Source organism: Curcuma longa, chromosome 3 (assembly GCF_044706935.1).
Source record: "Curcuma longa cultivar G26 ecotype Majalengka, Jawa Barat chromosome 3, ITB_CL_G26_1.1, whole genome shotgun sequence".
NCBI classification, from domain to species: Eukaryota; Viridiplantae; Streptophyta; class Magnoliopsida; order Zingiberales; family Zingiberaceae; genus Curcuma; species Curcuma longa.
This window is the reverse complement of record NC_133863.1, coordinates 6,279,428-6,302,074: the sequence shown is the minus strand read 5'-3', so window position 1 is coordinate 6,302,074 and position 22,647 is coordinate 6,279,428. Positions and strand designations below refer to the sequence as shown.

Sequence of the window (22,647 nt, the reverse complement as noted above, 5' to 3'; positions counted from 1 at the left end):
GATGAGAAGAAAGGGGCGAACGACACACCGATTCATCCGTGGCGCGAGGGCGGCCGCCGTGCAGGTGGTGACTGACGAGATATCGGGGAAACCCTAAGGAGCGAAGGTCCCTGCGGAGGAAACAAGGATCAGATCTCGTCCATATGAGAGGAAACACACGTTGGAGCTCGTCTATTCTTGATTGGATCTGTAAAATCCGTGTACCGCCGTTGGCATCATCGGTGACATTGGCCGCGGTGGCTCCGCTGTCTAGGGCTCCGTTCAGTTCCGCTGGACTGGGGTTAGGGTGCTAAGGAGGTGGGCCATGGGGGTTTCAGAGGGTGGGGATGGAGGAGGGACGGGCGTCGATTGCGGCGTTGGGACGATTGTTTGGGTGCGACGTAGGAACGGGTCCTGGTGGCCGGGGAGGATTCTTGGGCAAGAAGAGCTGTCGGCATCGCATCTCATGTCCCCGAGGTCGGGGACGCCAGTCAAGCTCCTGGGTAGGGAGGATGCCAGCGTGTAAGATCTCTGATTTACCTGTTATCTTTCAACTTATTTAGCAAACTCTTTATTTTTGATACCATTGTCGACGCATACGGTGCTTACATTTTTTTCTTCTCGGAAATAGTATTTTTATTTTGCTCGAGTTCCATCTGATGCTTTCTGACGTTACTTTGTTTTTGAGGATTTTTTTTTTTTCGTTTGAACTAATAAGAATCGAGGTAGTGACTGCCTTAAGCGCTGAATGCTCGTAGTTAAATAAACATTTATCGCCCCAGGCGTTGAAATGTGGAATTGCAACCCTTCCAGATATCTAGTTTTACTCAAACATAGATTTTCCTCTATAGAACAATAAAATGCTATGGCTAGATTATTGTTGAAAAGACAACCTAGAGGATTGGGGTTTAATTGAGGCGTAGGATTTGGTACTGGAACTATTTGATTGGAAACTGAGAAGTATACATTAAATTGTCAAAACCTGTGCAAAGAAGAGATAATTCTGTATCGTCTAAAACTTTTACTCTGTGCTGTTGGCGGTTGCATACACATATATACATTTACATTTTTCTCAATGAAGGAAAACTTCAGTCTAGGTGGCTTCCAGTTCTGATTGTTGTGTGATGTGTTTTAGAATAGCACCACAATTTGGATTGAGATGAAATTTTGTTCATGGTTTTCTCCATGAAGACTCTATTTTACAAGACAAGACACCACAAGATTTGATCTTGGATGATAGCTTTGATAATTTTGTTTGTAGGAGAATGATTTGACTTTTCAGAACAACTAAAATTTGTGTGGAACCACTGTCCTCATAGATTCTTTATGCAAAATTTTGGCACTGCCTTTATAAAGGGGTTTCAATTGTTTTAATCCAATGCATATGTTACCAGTCCTACAATCTAATTTCATTCATACTATGCTCCTCTATTTTTACTGGGTCAGTAATGTGTAGAATCTTCTTCCCCCCTTCTTATACTGTGATAACTTCAAGTGCTAATATAAACACTTATTTGAATAAGGGATTCGGAGGATCAGATTGTAGGAATATCTAGTATTATGACAATAGTTTAAAGTTTTGTGTAACTCTGATATTATAAAACATAATTAAAAATTTTCATATACTATATGAATAATGCACTATCATCTGGAAGGTGTTGTATTATTAAGAAATTGTATTATTTATATATAGTAGGATAGTATCCATTTAGCCAACCTCAAATTCTTGGATCCATGGCTTGTTGTTGTAAATATAAACTCTTATACGATGGATGACTAAGATGAAACTTAAAAAGATTCTTCTGTTTGGAAGTTAAAAATGTTCTCGTATAATCAAAATTTTCTTAGATGACGATATGAAATGATGGCAATACCAAGCTTTAAATTGTTTACGTCAAAGCAAGCATATTCAATATATTCAAGAATGTCAACATTGAGATCCTACCTAAAAAAAGATGAAGGGACATATAGGCCCAGATTATAGGATTTTATATCCTTTCCCAATTAACTAATAATCATATAAAGCCACAAATATTCGCTTAAAATCATCTATTAGCATGTGGTTCATAAACCAATTAAAAAAATCACCAGCATATTGAAGTTTCTAAATTATTGCTTGTTCACTAAATATCATGTTATCCAAACTCATCAGTTTCATTCTCATCGGAATTAATTGCTGGATTCTAGAATTTCAAACTATCCAAAGGTTGCTGTGCAAAAGTTCAAAGTCCTCAGAAGTTCCTGCTTCCTCTTTGTCTCTCTTTTGTCTGTGGCTAGATCATAGATTGACAGAGTAAACATTAAGGCACCACCTGCTATCTAAAACATGCATACAAAAGGCCAAACAATGGATATAGAAGAAGAAATTTGATATTGAATGCACTTACAATTTGGTGTCTTGTGCTTGAAGCACCTTTTATTCACACTACTCACTATCTCACTATTAATTGGAATAATGGTATACAGATGATTTACTTAAAACAATTTGCAGTGCTATCTTCTCCATTAAAATGAACAACCAAATTTGTGGTTAATATTAAAAACCTGCTAGATCTTTGCTATCTTGATTGGATCTTCTATTTAATCATTGGAGTTGAGTTCATTTTAATGTCGTAGAATTATGCAACAATATTTATGATCTTTTATTTAATTAATATATCTTGATTATGAGGACTTGGTGTGTTGTTTCTATACTGCCTCTATTCTTTGTTTTTCCTCCTTACTCTCTTCCTCCTCTATGTGTTCCTGTATATTGTCCTGTGTTGGAGAAGTTACTAAAGATTTCTAGCTTTAATTCCAAAATTTGGTTCCATTTTATACTACATTATAAGCTATAAGGTTTCTTATGTTGAGTTGGACATGTCCAAGTTCTAATACAATTCATTCCATCATGCTAAATCCAATTCAATCATCTAGTGTACAATGAAAATGCTGTAAAAGTGTTTAGTTTGACCAATGTGCTTTCTTCCTATTGAAAAAGGACCTGATGTTTGAAAAGTTCATCTCGAGGTCTAAAGGACTTGTGTTAAGAAACTCATAGACACTGTAGCTTATTGTACACTTAGTACTATTCAGAATTGTTTATACCATTAGCTTCTATTTTTTTTTTCCTTTTGTTTGTTTGTGAGGAGTTGGAGGAGGAGCCAACAGTTAATAAATGCATATCCATATTATAGTGAAGGTGGAACTTGAACCAAGACCTTGACAACAACTTCCAAAGGCATTCCCAATTGACCAGAGCTAGCATCTGGCCTCATCTTCATCAGTGACACTGTAAATCTGCAAATGCTTCTCAAGTCTTTAGATGAACCTCTCAACAGTTTTCTTATTCATGACTAGATGCCTGGTATACTTTTTTGCCTTTTGGTATAAGTTCACATCCTGGAGAAAATAATTACTGGTATCATATAAACCTAGGTTTATATTGCATTTTGTTTATTTGGTTGTATATGTAATCTCTTGTATTGGTATTCAGTCGTGATATTTACAATTAAGCTACTTGCAGTGACTGGTACAATCTGGAAAAATCTAAGCGTGTTAAGGCATTTCGCTGTGGGGAGTTTGATGCCTGCATTGAGAAGGCTGAAGCTTCACTTGGAGTACCTATAAAGAAAAGGGAAAAATATGCCCGCCGAGAAGATGCTATTCTTCATGCTCTTGAACTTGAGAGAAAGCAGCTTGAGCTAAAGCAACCAAAACAAGCCATCATCTCAAATGGAATTACCAGTAAGCCTTTAGTTACAATGAAAATAGAGTTTAATAACTTGCCATCTTCTGATATATTTGTCAGACATGATGAATTGTCATTCCAAAGCGATTGCACCTTTCACAAGGCTCCACTTCTTAAAAAACCAGGTTTGTCGCTTGAAGAAAATGTGAGCAATTGTATGATTTCGAATGATGCAAAAAACTATAAGCCAGTAGGAAATACTTCTGAAGCTGTTCCTCGAATGAGAGGACTCCAGGATTTTGGCTTTCCAATTGCTCCAAAGAAAAGGGTTCCCCAGTCTGTCTCTTTGTTGACTAGCACCAAATTTGCTGAGAATGATTTGGATACTTTTGTAGGTTCTGATGATATAGTTGGAGGTAGAGGTCATGCCAATGGAGGTAAAAGTAATTTGGCAATCAAAAATAAAAGGTCACATGGTGGATTTTCTGAAGAATCTTCAATTAAAAAACGTGACAGACGTCGTCCGCTTGTTCAAGTTTTACAAACTAGTGCAAAGATAAAAGCTCCTCGTTGTTCTAATCTGGATGGTTATCCTCATGATTTCTCATTGAAAGAGGAACAAGACCATGTTTGTCAGGCAAAACGAAGTAGCTACGTTTATCTTTCTGCTGATTCAATTGTCTCCCAGGATGATAGAAGCAATTCTTCTGAAGAAACACGATCATTGTCAGACCAGTGTGGTTTCAATCACCCTGGTTCAATGGCAGAAGAATGCTCGACAGCTGAGATGAGTGAGACAAATGATTATGATACTCCTCCAAGGAATTACTTGGACACCGAGATGGAGGAACATATCTCAGGAGGTATTGCTCTTAAATAATATAATCTTTTAGCTTGATCAGCATCATCATCGGCACATTTTTGGGTCTCAAAGTTTTATATGTCTCATTTTTGTTTGCATTTATATTTGTTCATTTGACTAATAGCAAAACCAGTTTAGTTTAGCAGGATTTTATGTAATATTTGCTGGTGATGTAAATGTAACCACAATATGGGCCAAGTGCTTATACAACTGTATTTTTCCAATGTGTAGATGATTGCAGTTCTGTGAACTAGTAGTCTGGACTATTTGTTCATTAGCAGCTGAAACCTTTTTCACTTTGGTCAATGGATGATGCACAATGTTTCAAAGCTTTTTGCAGTACCTTATCATAATAATAAGCTCATTTTGAAGCTAGTAAGCTAGTAAATGATGCTTTAGAATAGTAAAAAGTAAACATTAGCATGACATCCTAGCTGAATGAGTTATTTTTGAGCCAAACAACTTTAGCTATTGAATATAAGTGGGAATTTCAACCAGCTGGAAAAAATTAAGCATATATATATTGGCTAGTTCTTTTTGATTGTGCGTGTCAAGCCTTGGTAAATGTTTCGGGCAAACAAGAACATAATCCTGCTTTCTGATTTGTGTCAATTTTGAATAATATTAGGGAGCTAACCATAACTTCAAAATTGATCTATAGAATTGGACGATGCCTTCTTGCATATTTATATAGACAACATAAATTTTGGTATGAAGAAAGGTGTTTGTGCTAGTTGCTTAAGCGAGTATATAGTTTCTGATCTTGATGCTTCATTTCAGTTTTCATTAATTACTTTGGTTTGGTTTCAGATATTGGTGGATCCCTTGGATCAAATTGTGACCCTTGTCGACATCATGCTTCAGATGAATTTGAAGAGATAGGCAATGATGAAGTGCCTTCTTCTAGCAACATTTCCACCCTTCATCCTTTTGAACAATCTGCAAATGTTTCTACTGGGGTGGGGATCTCTAAATGGCATATAAAAGGTAAACGCAACCACCGTAGTGTAGTTAAAATGCCAATTGATGGCAAGATCTGCATTGCTAGTTCAGATAAATGGGATTGTTCTACAAGGGAAACAGCTAATGTAATCAGGTGTACTAGTTCGAAAATGGAGATGGAACCTTGCCCACAAAAGGCCCTAGATCAAGGTTTGGTTGGTGAGGATTTCCTTAACAAGCAGGATGAGTACGAAAAACAAAGACATAAACTATCCTCTAAAGCAGCTAAGGATCTTAGGAGAAGCCATAATGGTTTCAACAATTTAGAAAGTGATTCTCATTTGATGTCAACATCTGCCTGGGAGGCTGATGAGCCACCTTATGGAGCTCGAGGCAAATATTGGGAAGAGTCTGATGAGTGCTTTGATCCTGCTTATGATGTTCATGCCATGAGAGGGATTGGAAGCATTTTGTTTGATGTTGATCTGAGGGTTAAAGCTAGCTATCAAGGTGAGCGTGTTCCTTTGGTGTCTCTGATGAGTAGGTTGAATGCAAAAGCAATTGTAGGGCACCCCATCCAGATTGAGATCTTGGAAGATGATTGCACTGCTGAATATTTGTGTGTCAATCATGTCGGTCAAGATGAAAATACAGCTGAGCAACCAGTTTGGAGGACAGCCAAAAGAACAGTTAAGCAACGAGTTCCCCATTCTAACCCAGTTGCCTCATCTCTGGAGGATGATGAAGCTGTGGGGTCTAGATATCAAAATGCATCTCCTTCCTTTGTATATCCAAATCGTACTGAGAATGTACCCAAGATAGCAAATATGAAAGTTTCTCATCACCAGCAGTACCAATCATCATCAGGAAAAATTCCGAAAAAGTCCCATAAGAGACTAAGTTTGTCGAGCCAAAAAACTAGAACACTATCTTCTTTCACAGGTGATAAAAGATTTGGTGGTGGGGGTGTTAGGGCATTACATGCTAAAGGTAGCAACATGTTTAGTGGTTTGATAGAACATTCTGGGCAAGTTCCTTCTGTTACATGTGTCCCTATGAAGATTGCATTTAGTAGAATTCTTGAAGCAATTGGAAGGCCATCAGCTTTGAGCAATCGAGTGAGAATAGCTATCCAACAATAAGATAATAAATCATAGTTTGCAGTTATCCGCTTGAAGTTGTTGATACTCTACATGACTCTGCATTCCACGCTTCATGTAAAGTACATGACTTCACATCCAAAGTGAATGATTCAGGCAACTGATTTCATTGGATCAGTGATTGAGTCTGTCTGATCCGCTGATTGGTGCTGATCGTGTGTCTGTGTATATATATACATCCTGTTAGGAAACTGGGGCAGTACCCTGGTTCTCATAGTCAGCAGCTCTTTAGCAAATGACCGGGGTATAACCTGGTATCACGGAATACAAGTGTGATTTTATCCATTCAAGAATTCAACGTGGTTGGCTGACTTATTGTAAAGTGCTAACTGCTACCGCAAGTGTGTTCTACCATTAGGAAATATACGTCACAAGTTTCATAAGGTCTTGTAGAAGAGCCAGTGTCTGTAAGCTTTGTATGGATACAAAGCTATTTATTGTTCAATGTTGCAACTGTTTGGCAGAAGAGTACCAAGTATGCCATTCAGTTATTACTATGTATTTTAAAATTTTATTTGTTACAAGTGTTATTATTTTCATCCATCCGACTGATGTTAAATTGGGATTTGTCAATGATGTCTTCTGTTTGGTGTTCATGCGACCTCTACAAAAGGATTACGCTTTTAATAACATAATTGTGAAGTAATGCACAAGTGAACATTCTTACTTGAATGCCATTTCAAATTTACAGCTATTTTTTAGTTGCAAGTTGAATCTGACAATGCATGAATGCCAAATGAAAGATCACATATCGTGGAAAAATTTGTATGTGTTAATATCGATGATGATGAATCTAACTGCACCAATGCAACCGATAACTGCAACTACAGAGAACCAAGCTGCAATGGCCAAATGAATTCCCTGCACAAACATCGAAGCTTCGGATTCTCTGGCATCTTTCCGGCCTTCAGGAAAGCCAATGCTGGGAAGACAAAGTCCAACGGTGTAAATCCAACGGCTCCACAGATTGAAACAAAGTCCCCGAAGAAGGGCACAGCAGCAGCAACAAGAGTGATCAGAGCCATGTAAATTGAAGTAAAACAGAGTCTCAGCAACGACTTCCTTATCCATGCTTTCCCATTTGAAGCTTTAGACAGCAGTTCTTGATTCTCGAAGTATGCGTACGTTGGTCTGCAGTAGATCTGAAAACAGAAAGCGTATGACTAGAGAGAAGTATCGCCCCCCAACACAACCTTAATCTTGACTTTAGTTTGAGCCAAACAATGTGTGTATACTCATACTTTCTGCATCTCTATTCTGACAAGCCTCGCACACTAAGATGAACATTGTTTTTGTGATTTTGAGAGAGGAATACCTGAAAGCAACCTGATATTTGTATCACAGCAAAGATGTTTGCCATGACTATGGTCCATTGTGGAGTAGCGAGGGATGACAAAATGTAGGGTTGGACTTGAGATCCAAATGCCCAGTAACCACTAAAAGCTAGTTGCCAATATGACAGAATGATGATGCTGTATGCTGCTGATACACCTTTGTACATGTTCTTCTTTGCTGGCTCTCTAACAGTGCTCTGAAATGATACAAAAAATAAATAAATCAAATATTTGCCATCATCAGATAGCCATTAATCTCCCTCCCTCTTATACCAGTGGATGCCCTATACCTGTATCTCCGGAAGCATTGCATCCCCGAAAGAGAAAGCAATTGCACCTAACGCATTGAAAGCTCTGAAAATTTTCGCAGAGGCGCTCCCGTGGAACCCGTAGCTAATCGAGTCCCGATCGATGTTTTTCCCTGTTACATGAATGGTGGATTAGGCTCTGAATTCTTCAAGAAATTATTCGGGAAGCAGGAGACTGAAGTAAAGTAATACCGTTGTAGATGGTGACACCAATTGTTGTTGCAGCAAAGCCTATGGTACTGAAGGTGCACAGGGCATTCACCCAACGGAGTGAGTGGATGTCAGGGAGCTGCGAGAGGAGCAACTCTAGTGCTCCAAAAAAGATGATGAAGTCCTGCAATGTCAAAGACCCATCGCTGTTGTAGTGCTTGTAGATTGCCTGAGAAGAAACAAATTAGCTAGTAGTGAGAATTAAGAGAGGAATAGATTTGACTAATCATTTATAGGGTTGTTTGGCTTGCCTTGAGACTACTTCCAGCAGCAATTTGGATGGCGATGTTGTTGCCTAAGGAAGCAATTTGCTGAAACGTAGTTATGGACCAGTATCCCCAGCTTCCTTGAAGATGGAAGACGGAGTTTAAACGTGTTAAAATCTTGGTTAATTAATTTGTTATTTCTATGACTGACCATATATACTCTTCCCAAGAAGACGGTAGGTGCTATGCTTCTTCCCGTTCCATTGCCATAAAGAGGCCACCAACAAGCTCGAATACCAGGTGGTCAAAGTTCCAAGCACCAAACTGCCAACACCTAAACACATATCATCATTATCATCATTTGAATCTTATTTTTCATTACATAATCATATCATTAAATCAAATACAACATTATTATTCTAATTTCAATCTTCTTCTTCCCTTTCCATTTTAACAGCCAGGCTGCCAAATAGAGCATCAAGTGGTCAAAGTTCCAAGCAGCAAACTGCTGCTGTATTTAAATTCGAAACTGCATCTAAACATAAATTCGGAAGCGGAAGGAGTACCGAGAGGCCATCCGAGGGAGGCGAGGGCGAAGGGCAAGGGCGCGTAGGCCGCCGGAGTGGCGATGGTCGTCGCCACGTGGAACGCCGCGTGTTTCCACGTCCCCTTGCCGCCGCCGCCGCCTTCTTCGACAGCTGATTCCAGCTCTTCGCCATCGACTCTGGAGATGGACATCGGTTTGCTGACGATCCGTTCAACGGGGGAGCCTGTTGATGACATGAGAATCCGACGGGAAATTCTGTGATTTTAAGAGACGGTGGGAAGGCATCGCGCAATTTTGTCAAACACTTTATTTATTCTTCTCCTCTGTTGAGTCACGCACCTGTGTCCCAGCAACTCCGTTTCTGTGGATTTGTCAAACTTGTCGTCGTCGATGAATGACATTTACATGAGTTACAAGGAGCAGGCTTCTCTGTCGCGAGCATTGACTCTGAGGACCAGTTAGATTTTATGAGATCTCAATTTTTCTTCGTTTTCAAATATGAATATCGTATTATTTTTTGAAGAAAAAAAAGGTGTCCTTTTTAAATCGATTCCCTTAAATTCTGCACGACATTACTGCACCAATGGAGTCAATCGCACTTTTATAGGTACAGATAAATTTAAATAACTCAGTGAGAATTATGATACAGGTGTAGAGTTGACGAAGAGAGTCGGTCGATTATAATTTTTTAATTTTTTTTATAGATGGATGTAAGATCAACTATAGAGAACCAATAAGATTGATGGATTCTATCTTTTATAGAAACGAAGAAAGTCTATTTTATAAATGGGAACAATTATCCTAAATTCTTTAGGTATAATTGGAAATTTATTATAAGCTTTTTGTTTATTCTCGAGGGATCAAACTCGCAAAGTTCAAATTTCGGTTCCTACCTAATCGCCGAAACCAGAGACATTCGATTGCACGAAACTGCTCTCAGTCTCATCTACTCTCGGCGTAGCTTTCTTCTCATCCTTTCCTTGGTTTCCTTCTTCCCAGGAAGGAGAACGAGGCGCAGGGAAGGAGCTCCAGCTTTCCATCCAGTTCTAATTTTTACACCAAGATCAATGTTATCGGCTCCCTACTGGTCCAATCCCTAGATGCGAGAGCAAATCGAAGCGGAGTACACGAAGAATTTGCAAGAAATTCACGAGCTAGCGCAGTTCGCGTCGCTCGAGGGTTCACAGTGCGGACTCAAAAGCAAAGCGCTTTCTCCACTGTCGCAGCTCCTTCCGATGGTTCAGTTAGCATCACGTAAGAAGCAGTGAAATGCGATCAAAATTGCTCGGAGTAAGGTCGCTGGAACTACTACGTTCTGCTGCTGCTGCTGTTGCTTCATGGTCTTCTTTCACAACAACGCCGACCAAGACTAAGCAGCTGCACGCCCTCCTCATTACCACCTCGATTCTCTCTCTGAATCACCCTATCACGACCACCAACCTCCTCCGTTCATATGTATCCCATAACGACCTCCCTTCTGCACACCGCCTGTTCGATCGGTGTCCCAACAGGACGACCCTCCTCTGGAATTCCATCATACGAGCATACGCACGCCTCCGCCAATTCCCAGTTGCCTACACCCTCTTCGACCAAATGCGGCATAGCGCTGGCAGCAGGCCTGACTGCTACACTTTTGCCTGCGTCCTTCGTGCCTGTGCGGAGAACTCTGATGCCGATGGTGCCGATATGATCCATGCAGTTGTTCTCAGTACTGGTCTTGGCTCCGATCTCATTGTCGCCACTGCATTAGTCAACTCATACTCTAAACTAGGTCGAATCAATAATGCTAGGATCGTGTTTGATCAGCTACACGCACCTGACTTGGTGCTCTGGAATTCAATCATTGCAGGATATGGTTACGGTGGATTTTGGCAGGAGGGGCTGGAACTGTTTCGAAGAATGCGAGAGACTGATAAGGAATCAGATGGGTATACCATTGTTGCACTGGTCTCCTGCTTCTGCAGTTCGAGCGTCCTGCGGTTTGCCAAGGGAGTTCATGGTCTTTGCTTGAAGGGAGGCTATGATGACAATTCCTACGTGAGAAGTGCACTTGTTAGTATGTACTCCAGGTGCAGATTCATGGACATGGCTTATCAAATATTCAGATGTATGAACCAGCCAGATCTGGTTACTTGGTCAGCCATTATATCTGGTTTCTCACAAGCAGGACAATATAAGGAAGCTTTAACCCTGCTTGGAGAAATGACTAGTTCAGGGAAAAGGCCAGATGCAATTTTAGTTGCTTGTGCTCTATCTGCTTGTGCTTCAATTGCAGCAGCCAGACCTGGCAAAGAGATCCACTGTTATTCATTGAGGACTGGCATCCATCTAGATCATGCAGTATCATGTAGTCTAATAGATATGTATTCGAAGTGCGGTTTTACTGACTCGGGGTATCTGGCATTTGAACTGATGCCTGAGAAAAATGTGATTGCCCACAATGTGGTTATATCAAATCTAGGTTCCCATGGGTTCTTCAACCGAGCATTTTTCATCTTCGAACGTATGCTTAAGGGTGGGTATCAACCTGATGCAGCTACGTTTTCAGCTCTACTGTGTGCTTGTTGTCATTCAGGACTCTTGGATGAGGGGTTAAAATTCTTCAATAGAATGAAAGATCAGTTTGGTATTGAAGCCCAGATGGAACATTATGTATACATGGTAAAACTTCTCGCAATGGCGGGGAAATTGAAAGATGCTTATGATCTTATACACGCAATGCCTATGCCAGCAGATTCAGGTGTTTGGGGAGCATTGCTATGGGGTTGCAACATTCATGGAAATCTGGATATGGGCAGAGTCGTTGCTGAAAAGCTCTTTGAGATCCACCCTGATAAAACTGCATACAGAGTAATGCTTTCCAATATATATGCTGCTGAAAAGAAATGGGAAGTTGTAGAAAGTTTAAGGGAACGTATTAAGGTAGGCGGTTTGCAGAAGAGTCCTGGATCTAGTTGGATCGGAGGGGATGTTATATGAACTTGTTGCTATTGGTTTCTAAAGAGCATAAAGTATAAATTGCTGACTGTTGGACGTGCATGTTCTCGTGGTACTCCTGATCAGTGGTCACATAATCATGCTTAGCTAAGATTCATTATCCACTGATGTATTCCAACTAAATCATATCAGTTTTCATTCTGTACTATCCTAAGCTGTAATTCAACTGAGAAGAGGAACATAAATTCTATCAAATAGATGCGACAATATCTAAATGATAATTCTATTAACCAACAATGAGACAGATTTGAATATTTTCAATATCTAAAGCACCAAAATATAATGGACAGCGCAAGAATTTTGCAACTAGAACCTGAAACGCTTACACAAGCGTGAATGATATCCGCATCTTTGCTAGCATGTGTTGATACCATCCTTGCAATCCCTGGTCAGGTTGTTGAACGTCTCTACTTGATTCTTAGCTCTATACAGCACCTCTGTGTCCACTGCCACCCTCATGTACCCGTCAAACTCCACAGGCTGCCCATTGTTGAGAGACAGTGTCTCGTTGTACCACTCGCTTGTGTTGCCCCATAAGTCCTTGAAATCGTCAAGCAAATGCACCTTGTAGTGCGATCTTAGCTTATCGAAATAGTTGTAGAATGGCTCGTTCGTGGCAATGTACAGGTTGCGCCATTCATGAATCATCTTTGTGAGTTTCTGCACAAGAGCCCCGGGAGAAGTGTCTGCGTCCAGATTGGGCCAGAGCTGTTTGTTCGTGGCTTTCTCTCCCCTGATCACATGGACAGCATCGTAATCCCAATCCATTCTTCCTGCGATCTGCGAAACGATGTTCATCAGCCGCTTGGATTTCCATATGGAATGCCATGGCCGCTGGATGAACTTAGCGGCACGCCCCTCGCAGACACGGTACCAGTAATTCTCGGGCTCGCGCCCCTCGAATTGCCTCCAGATGATGGTGCTCTTGTCCTTCTTGAGCTGCATTGGAGTGACCTTGTAGGTGGGCACCTTTCGGACGGTGATCTTTCCTCCGCCCTTTCGACCGGGGACCTTCTTCTCCCACCGTCGCCAGTCTCTCAAAAATTCGCTCTCCTCCACCACAGAAGCTGACTCTTTGAGGTGCTCGAAGTCGAAGTAGTATCTAAAATCCTTGCCCTCCTCATTCCGTCCACTGGGATTGTACGTTGCGGGCAGACAAATGTTGAGATCCAGCACTAACGTTCGATTCAAGAACTGGGCCTCGCCGAGGCCGCAGAGGAAGCTCCACAAGTACTGATTCATCCCCTTGCAGTAATCGCCGCCGCGCGTGTAGTAGAGATACTTTCCCTTTCGGAAATTCGACTCGGATCCGAGCGTTGGGATGGTGTCATTGATCTCGGCGTCCGCGATCTGGGCGAGCGGGGCTGGGGAAGAGGACCTGCGGGGAGAAGAAAGAGGCTTGGGGGCGGCGTTGAAACCGGAGTGGAACTTCCCGGCGGAGATGACCTTGTAGCTGCAGTTGTCAGCTACGGCGAAGCGGAAGCGGCGGTAGTCCCTGTACCGGCGCCAGGACTTCTCGAGTCGGTTGCGGAAGCGCCAGGAGGCGTCGCACTCCCCAGCGGAAGATCCCGGTACGGGCTTCTCGTAGCTAACGAAGATGATGGAGCGGCGGAAGATCCGGGCGTTGAACCGTTGGATAGCAGAGAGGGCACGCGGATCGGAGCAATTGATCGGGGCATCGGAGTCACAGTCGGCGGAGGATGGCGGAAGCGCAGGGAGGAGAACGGAGGTGGCGTTATCGGCGGCATCAGAGGCGGAAGCGTTGTCGGTAGGGTCGGGAGAGGCGGTGGCGATATCGACGGTATCATCAGCGTCGTCAGAAGCATCGGAGAAGGTGGTGCCATCGTTGGGGGAGGGGGAGGACGCAAGGTCTTCGCCAGTCCGGAGGACGGAGTCGTCCGTGCGGAAGGTGGCGTTGGGGAGAGTAGCGGCCAGGGATTTGGAGATGATTGCTTTGGGGGAGTCGAACCACGGGTCAGGCGGCTGGTAGGTGATGGCGACGACGGTAAATACGAGGACGAAGAGGACAAAGGCAGAGAAGCATACATTGCCGAGCAACTTGATCGCCTTCTGGCTCACCGGCAACTCCCGCTCCGCCGCCACCGCATCGCCTGGATCCTTCATAATATCTCGAGATCTAGGAGGAGAAGCAGGAGGAGCTGGTGGTGGAGGTTTGAAGGCGGTGGCGGTGGCGGTGGGTGGAGAAGAGATCTCAAGAGAGAGAGAGCGGGTGATGGCGAAGCTCCAGCGACTTGCTGCGGTGGTTGTTTGCAAAAGCATACACGGTCCGTCTCCCAAACCAGACAGGCCACAGGGATTTATTCTCCCAGACGACCAGACCTATCGAATATCTGACGGAATACTGTGGGACCCTGTGCAAAGTCCGTGACATATTAGCTGTTTCGTGTTCGTGTTTTGACTGCAATTGAAATACTTCCCGACATCAATGCATTATTTACTCTGAAGGCTTTGTCAAACTTCTACCATACTTTTAAACTTCCGTTCATCCTTATAAAACTCGATACAGTTCAACAAGGAAACAACTTTCAAATACAAGGCCTAGAAATCAGTCAAAGTATAATTAACATCGTCTGTAGTTTTCATATATTTACATCCTCAACTGCTTAACTTACTTAGTTTCTTGCATCCCTCATTGGCAGGACTTTGGATTGGTGGTATCCTAGGAGAAGCTCTTGGACTTTCATTTTCTCGGGGTGATAAGCTCACTTGCTCTAATGCTCGGAACTGGATCTCTGTAGGGCATTCTCTAACACAGACAATTCGCGGTCCGGTCCCTGTTGCCCACTTGAAAGATAGCTTCTTCCCCAATTGGTATGACCTCGTCATCCTCCTATGAATCAACTCCGCTGAATCACTAGCCTTTTCATCATTCTCTCTGTCATTTTGGTTGCAATGTGTATAGTTCGTTGAATTTATTATGCTCGAGTCTCTTCTATCGTTTGTTTCCTCAGTAACTTCTATTTTGTTGTCAATGTTGCATTCCGGTGCCAAATCAATTGGTTGATTCGAACCGATTGCTTCTGTTGCTGAATCAACCAAGATTGGGTTAGAAGACTTGGTTATGGGTCCAACACAAACATCTTCCTCCCCTTCAATTGGACTTGTCTGAACAAGATATAACATATTGTTGTTAAGATCAATTATAATAGATCATCTTGTCATGTGTATGCAAGGATAAAGTTTAAATGGGAATGCTCACCCTAATATCAGCTATGTCAACGCCATGTTCTTGTAGAAAGCTCATGAACTCCTGAAAGTTTTCATATGTAGGTCGGTAATGCCCACTATGAGGCCAAACCGCCTGCAAAATTCACTGAAATTAGTCTTTTGCGCTGTTATGTAGCATCAAAAAATTTTGCATTTTGTGACTGAGTGTTATGTTTTACTTTGAGGATTCCATGCTCTATGACCAATCTTCCTGCAGCTGATGTCGCTCCGCCAGCAAGAAAACTTGAATGTTGAAATCTACCTTTGTTTTTCTGCTTTCAACATAGCAATCAAATTGCAAGGTTAGTCGACAAGGTGAAAGTTTTACTTGTTAATTTGTATAGTCTCATCAAGTCTTGATACTTACTTGACCAACATATAATATTTTTGAGGTGCTTAAAACAAAGATCCACTTTTCATCATTTGGGTTGTCAATGGTGTTTAGAATCTGTTCATTGTGCTTGTACATCAATATTCCATCTGCAATGATAACTTGATAGGCTTCCCTTTCTCTCTGACATATAGTTTTGCACACATGAGCACACCATTTAGTTGGAAAATTATTAGATGTGAATTATTTAGAAAATATTTTGTTCCTAGTGCTTACTGGTCCAAGATACATTATGCATTGTTGTTGAAGCTTTTGTCTGTGGCATTCTTCTTGAAGATTAATTTCTTTTCCTTCACCTATATCAAGCCTAATAAAGTGAAGAAAAATAATTAAGGGATTCAGTTACCAAAGAATAAGTTCCAATGAATTTAAAGATGCAAGAGGAAGTATTTGGCATTATACTTACCAGTAAAAAAATGGTTGTTTACTTTTACATTGGAGCCAATGGTCGTAGTAGAAATGAAGATTGTGCCCATATCGATGTCTAGGGTCAATCTTTGTGTGACAAAAAAAAAAACAGAAAATTTTACACAAGTTAACACTCTTTAAATATATTAGACAACCAATCTTAAGGATTACCGCTTCTAGCCAATGTTGCAATGCAAGTTTTTGAGCCTTTTCATCTTTGGACAAGCCTTTGCCAACCTAGGAAAACCAAGCACACATGTGAACAAAAACTAAGGATGGAAAAAAGAAAATTATTGATCTAGTTGATGAAGAAACCTACCTTTGCAGCTCTAGTTCTCGCTCTTGACCATCGTGACACTGCTGATTCTTGCTTCTGAAGGTCAAAAAATAACACAGAACTTTGCTCGAGCAATGCAAAATCTATCACCTTCCACCTAAGTGGAAACAAGCTCGAATCAGTTTCATCATATTTTACCTTTTTTCCCTTAATTAGTGCTAACATCTTAATGATCAAATATAATGTGCTATAAACCAAATTATATTGTCAATGTACCATTGTTGCTCTACGATGATTGCACAATCTGCAAGTTGTCTCCTTGTTCTAAAACTTCTATAGACTTTCTGCAACTTGATAGCAGCCTCCTCCTCCAGCTCTGGGGATGGTAAGGTTTCATTTGTTAAAAGGGCTCTTGGACTTTTGCACTCGTCTGAGCTCTTGTTGTTGTCTTTAGCAATACTAGGAGGACTTAACACCGAAATCGACGTCTGAATGTCAAAAGGACACACTTTTCTTCTACTGTTGAAGCTTAGGAATCCTCGAATCATCAGTTTACCAGATTGACAAGTCCTAAGAGTGGATTGAATGACATGTTGGCCCTTAAAGCTTGTGGATCGCAAGATCAACCATACTTTGTCAGTTAAACTATGGGTTTTTGTGATGTAAGATTTCAGGCTTTTGTCCATAGATTTATCATCTGCCTCTCCATATAAAAGTGAAATCGACATATTGAGCTGAAAGAGTATCTACAAACTCTTTGCTTCTTCGCCAAGTAGCAAACAGATGGTGGATTCCTTCAAAGCAAATCTAAACAAAAGTTAACCTGAATATAGATTCATAAATCTTATAAATGTTAGACACAGACAAAATCAATAAAACTAAAGACATATTATTAGTTGAAATAAAAGGATGAGAGAATTAATTGAAATAAATACAGAAGAATTGAATTGATTCACTACTTTGTTTGTAATAATGTGATCAATCCAAATGTATGCTTCAATTTGATATATAAAGAATCTTTTAATTCGGTACATCAACTATTTACATGCTTTGATTAAATATATTTTTTTGACATCTTTTAGGTGTTTTTACATTGTATTCATGGTGAATAAATTCAAAAGAAAAAAAGAGTATGATTCAAAAAATACAGTTCTAATGAAAAAATAAGGCAAAAGATAAACAAAAAGACATACCTTTTGCTTTGTTTATCTGTCTTTGAAATACCTCTAAGCTCGATCTATTTCTTTTCAATATCCTTTGAATCTTTCTATGTTTATAGTTGAAAATAAGAAGGATATTAAACTAAAACTGAAAGTTAAGGACAATAAAGGTAATGCTAATGGTTTGTTAGGGAAGACAATGGTTTGTTATGGAAGACATAAGAAGATGGTTGCTTTGAAACCATCCTCTGCCTCTTCTGAGCAAAGAAATAATACATCAAGAATTGAGTTGTTTCATGCGTAATACAAATTACAGATGATTTCCTAAAATAGGATGAAAATGTTCAACTGCATTGACTTAGTTCTTGGTTTCAAAAGCTTCAGATGAAAATTTTCCAAAAATGGGTTAGTTATTCTCACTAAATTTAATAAGTCTGTCTTATATTTTGATGATTGTTCCGATCTTTGCTAAGAATAAGATTCTATACATAGTGTGGCTATGCATGTGTCTTTTTAAAATCAATTATAGAAAAGTACTAAAAAATATAAAAGTTTTAATAAATTCTATTTTAAAAGTAGAAATATAACAACTGATTAATCTAACCCTCCTATGGTTGTAGTTTTTTTCATAGTCAACGCTTAGAACACATAATTGATTGTAATTTTTTTTGGGTATTATTGTTAATTTATTGTGTTGATTATTTAACACAAACCTTTATTATTATAAATTTTATTATTATTTATGTAGAAATATTGCTTAGAAAATGATTTTTCAATTGATTATTAGGTTTCATTCAATTTTAAATCTGAAAATTTCAAAGACAAGTTTTGTTGATTTGTTTTAGATTTTCTTTACATGTTCACTTTTATTAGGGCTGAGTATTTGATTAAAATCAAATTAAATCGAACCAAATTAATCAAAATCGAATCAAACTAAATTTCTTTAAACTAACCTAATCGATCAAATTTTCAAATAACAACCGAACAAACCAAATCGATAAAATATCAAATAATTCAATTTTCGACCGAATTAACTAAAATAATAAAAATTTTTAAATATTATAAAAAATTTATCAATTAATTAGAGATTTATAAATTTACTTACTTAGGAATTTAAAAAATTTTTTTAATTTTGATTAATTTAAAATTTGAAATAATAAAAAATTTTAAAATTGAAATAAAATTGAATTTTTAAATTCAATCAATTAAAAAGATTTATTGAATTTAATTAAAAAATTTTTGTTCAGTGGATTTACTCTTTATTGTTACTCTCTAAATGATTCAATCTCATCCATCCATTCTTTCTCCAAATTCGATCTCAACCACGAATCTAAGGCGAACCAGGAGTCCAATACTATCCGTCCGATCGCAATCAAACGACGATGGCCGACTCAGGGCATATCAAAGGCCTCTATATAAATGAAGTGCAAACCCTACTCTCCCTTGTTGCGCCGGCTGTTACTTTTGCTCTTTGCTTCATCGCCGCTCGTCGCCACCAGCAGACGCCATCATGGGTCGTATGCACAGTCGAGGGTAATCTGATTCTTCAAACCAAATATCCTCTTCTATCCTCTTTCTTCAGTTACTGATTCGTTTGTTCCTCTTCGATCTGTTAATCTCTTTTTTTTTTTTGGCGGGGGTTGTAGAAAAGGTATATCTTCATCAGCGCTGCCGTACAAGAGGACTCCGCCGAGTTGGCTAAAGATCTCTGCACCAGATGTGAGCCATTTGCTCCTTGTTTTATACTATGGGGATTTTTTTTTCTGAATCATTGTTATGCATTTGATGAACGCTGTCAGGTGGAAGAAAGTATTTGCAAGTTTGCAAAAAAGGGACTAACGCCATCGCAGATTGGTGTCATTCTTCGTGATTCTCATGGCATCGCCCAGGTTAAGAGTGTTACTGGGAATAAAATCCTCAGGATTCTGAAAGCTCACGGTATCTTCGAGATACAAATATTTTCCTTTTTGGATTCTGGTGTCATCTTAGGTTGTTTCTATTCTGTTTGTGTGCCATTTTTGTAACGATGTTTGTTCATTTCTTTGGGGTGGATGAAGGGCTTGCCCCAGCGATTCCAGAGGATCTGTACCACCTGATTAAGAAGGCTATGGCAATCAGGAAACACTTGGAGAAGAACAGAAAGGACAAGGACTCCAAGTTCAGGTTGATCCTGGTGGAGAGCAGAATTCACCGCCTTGCCCGATACTATAAGAGGACCAAGAAGCTCCCTCCAACATTTAAATAGTGAGCACTTTAACAATCATTTTTTTCTTAGTTAATTCTCAAAATCGGATTTAATTTAGCTCCTTACACCATAGTCTATCTGTTGACTTCAATAACCAAATGTTTGTATGAAGCTGTTGTCTCAATACTTGTGACGTAATGAATCGTACAAATAACAATTTTAGATTCATGCAATATATGCATTGATTCATATAGTTTTGTCAGTAATAACACTGAGTTTTTAGATTATAATTACTCATTTGAATATTATCAAATTTTGTAGTAAATCCAGATTTTTAGTATGAAACATTTGTTTGTTTGATATTGAATGTGTTTTTTTTCCAGATTTTTAGTATGAAACATTTGTTTGTTTGATATTGAATGTGTTTTTTTTACTTTTGATATTTCAATTGCTTAGTAAAATCTAACTCTCAGTTGTTACCTATCTGTCAAATCATTCCATTTATGATAAATATATCTTAAATTGATAATGTAATCATCTTAAAGAAATTTTATTTGACTTATGACATGGCATCCCAATTATTATTAACATGATGAAGATAAAAATGGAGTCAGTACAGTGTTATATAACCAGGTAGGTGAAGTTGGCTTCTCAATTTCAGAGATTGAATCGGGTAAAGGGTTGAAGGTGCAAGTGGTAGAGGGAAATCAAAGAAAGTTATAATTGATGTAATTATAAGAGATATCAATATTGTTAATAATGTACCCCTCTAAAGAATTCGACTGAGAAAATTCAGGTAGCCATCTGTATATAGTTGGGATTGCCACAACTGGTTGACTTGGTGACCCTGATGGGTAGATCATGTTTTCTACTTGCAGGAAATTTTGTGAAAAATATTCGTAGCTATGTATTATGAATGCTATTTGGATAGATTTATTGAAGATGATTGCACATGGATGTGTTACAACTGGAAAAGTGTAGGTTAGATTTATATAGTAACCAATCCTATTAATGGTGGGGCTTATAATAGTCAGTCTTTTATGACTGAGCAATCCTTTCAAGTCTAATTCAACATTTGCTATGAACTTTTTAGACTTAATTTTGCAGTTTAATGGCAATCAAATTTTGAAGTTTGTTCTACTTGCCTTTTAATATTTGAAGACGTTGGAGAATTTAACTGGCATATTATACAGTAAGTAATTCTTTGAAATAATTTCAGCTTTAGAGATATAATTAGTTTGTCTTGTAATTGCCTGTTATTTAAATTGAGTTTATATATCTTGTATGTTTTCTGTTCAGAAAAACATTTTTTATTCTGGAGAAGGTATCTAATAATTTGTTTGGAATATAATATTAGCTTGTCTAGAATTCTATCCATGTCAAAGAACATAACTCAAAATTCTAATTTGGTTGTTTGAGCTTGAGGTTTTGAACATGTTTGAGATTTTCATAACCTAATAACTGATTCTTTGCTTTCATGCAGCGATGCCACCACTGCCAGCACCCTTGTCGCATAAGGTAGTATGATTTGAAAGTCATGGTCCAATAACTGTTGCTTGATTCAGTGGAAAGACTTTTAAGCTAGAAGACATGTTGTGATGAGTAGTTTTTTTTTTGTTCATCGAATTTCTACTACTTTTTCAGTTTGCTGGACCTTTTGCAATTTGAATGGCAGTATTTTGTTAAATCGAACTTAATGAATGTACTTTCGCTAAATTAATACTTGATTTTGCAAGCTCATTTCGTCATTGTGATTGTTGAGTTTGGATATCTGTGTTGCTATGCTTCTGCGTTGTCCATTTGTAATCTCAAAAGATCTTTTGTTCTTAGGTTATTAAAGCTTTCTATTTGTAAGCTTTCTATTTGTATGTGTGCACAAGCTTTGCTCAGAACTTTTAGAAAGTCGAGACTGAATTGCTGATGAAGTTTTGTTGTCCCAATATTTCATGATGTGCTTTGCCATAAGGTTTGTTGCCTTTGATATCAAACATTGGGTGTATGTCCTAAGGCATGCTGCAAACATAAAAAATCGAACAGCCACTTGTGCCTCTGATGTCAAACCCTCGATGATCGTAGTAATGAGTGCTGCATATTTGAAACATTGATCAACAGTACAAGCATAGGTCAAATGTATGTTGTAAGGTTGCTCCTTTTTCAGATAATTTCTTTGACCTCATTGGATTTGTTCATTGCTAGAACAAGTTCTGCAATGAATTTCTGTTATTCTTCCCTTTAGCAGTGCTTGGTGTTTGGAAGTTTTTTAATTTTCTGTGGTTGACAAATTGCCTCGAGTCCTGGTGGTTTGCATATTACTCCGTTGAGATGATGTCAGAGCCTTCCCAATAGTTTCATATGGCCATTCCTCTTCTACAGAAAGGTGAAATTTGCCATCTTAGTGGCTTCTCATGGTCGGTTTTACGATTATCTGTGAGGAGGTAAATCGAGAAATTGTAGTTGATCACAATGCAGAAAGGTATTATCTGGCTTTGTCAGAATTCGAATTTTTGTCCTCTTCTATAAATTTGTTGTTATATGATCATTTCTAATTTTACTCTTTAAGGCAATGGGATAACTCCAATCAATAAATTACAATAAAAAGCCATAAAAATAATGTATTTTGTTTGTAAATCATGCCTTTTAAAACAGATAAAAATCAAGATGATAGATTGTCTTTTCATAATCAATTTTAAGAATTAAACACACTGTTAAAATGAAAAGGAGGTTCTACCAACCCTTGTCTCTCCACGTTTTTTTTCTCCTTAAAACTATTGTCAAGTTCATAA

The 22,647-nt window shown here is 39.1% G+C and overlaps 5 protein-coding genes and 1 pseudogene across 8 annotated transcripts; 3 read left to right on the top strand and 3 right to left on the bottom strand.

Moving 5' to 3' along the window:
• The first annotated feature begins 3 nt into the window (after window positions 1-3).
• On the top strand, window positions 4-7,172 carry LOC141822657 (uncharacterized protein At1g51745-like). Of its 4 annotated transcripts, none has more exons than XM_074709993.1 (4): window positions 4-501; window positions 3,485-3,705; window positions 4,045-4,512; window positions 5,322-7,172. In XM_074709993.1, exons 1-4 carry the CDS (start codon window positions 305-307, stop codon window positions 6,593-6,595), a joined length of 2,160 nt encoding a protein of 719 aa, XP_074566094.1. In that variant the 5' UTR covers window positions 4-304; the 3' UTR covers window positions 6,596-7,172. The 4 variants fall into 4 exon arrangements, with proteins under 4 accessions (XP_074566094.1, XP_074566092.1, XP_074566093.1 ...); XM_074709991.1 differs by having other exon boundaries at window positions 3,835-4,512; XM_074709992.1 differs by having other exon boundaries at window positions 3,485-3,834.
• An 89-nt stretch (window positions 7,173-7,261) lies between these two features.
• LOC141825641 (GABA transporter 1-like) lies at window positions 7,262-9,430 on the bottom strand (annotated as a pseudogene).
• A 1,057-nt stretch (window positions 9,431-10,487) lies between these two features.
• On the top strand, window positions 10,488-12,197 carry LOC141822782 (putative pentatricopeptide repeat-containing protein At1g64310). Its single transcript, XM_074710110.1, has one exon. The coding sequence runs from the start codon at window positions 10,488-10,490 to the stop codon at window positions 12,195-12,197; it is 1,710 nt and encodes a 569-aa protein (XP_074566211.1).
• Window positions 12,198-12,414: 217 nt separating this feature from the next.
• LOC141824242 (uncharacterized) lies at window positions 12,415-14,473 on the bottom strand. The gene has a single exon (XM_074711490.1). It carries the CDS (start codon window positions 14,337-14,339, stop codon window positions 12,570-12,572), a length of 1,770 nt encoding a protein of 589 aa, XP_074567591.1. The 5' UTR covers window positions 14,340-14,473; the 3' UTR covers window positions 12,415-12,569.
• Window positions 14,474-14,831: 358 nt separating this feature from the next.
• LOC141823156 (IQ domain-containing protein IQM2-like) lies at window positions 14,832-17,247 on the bottom strand. Its single transcript, XM_074710415.1, has 9 exons — window positions 16,796-17,247; window positions 16,562-16,676; window positions 16,414-16,479; window positions 16,241-16,329; window positions 16,051-16,141; window positions 15,811-15,957; window positions 15,623-15,715; window positions 15,436-15,537; window positions 14,832-15,182 (listed from the first exon to the last, which is right to left on the bottom strand). The coding sequence occupies exons 1-9, from the start codon at window positions 17,245-17,247 to the stop codon at window positions 14,832-14,834; spliced, it is 1,506 nt and encodes a 501-aa protein (XP_074566516.1).
• A 1,888-nt stretch (window positions 17,248-19,135) lies between these two features.
• Window positions 19,136-21,604, top strand: LOC141824284 (small ribosomal subunit protein uS15). The gene is made up of 5 exons (XM_074711542.1): window positions 19,136-19,212; window positions 19,326-19,398; window positions 19,479-19,617; window positions 19,737-19,923; window positions 21,348-21,604. The coding sequence occupies exons 1-5, from the start codon at window positions 19,190-19,192 to the stop codon at window positions 21,379-21,381; spliced, it is 456 nt and encodes a 151-aa protein (XP_074567643.1). The 5' UTR covers window positions 19,136-19,189; the 3' UTR covers window positions 21,382-21,604.
• Window positions 21,605-22,647: the final 1,043 nt, after the last annotated feature.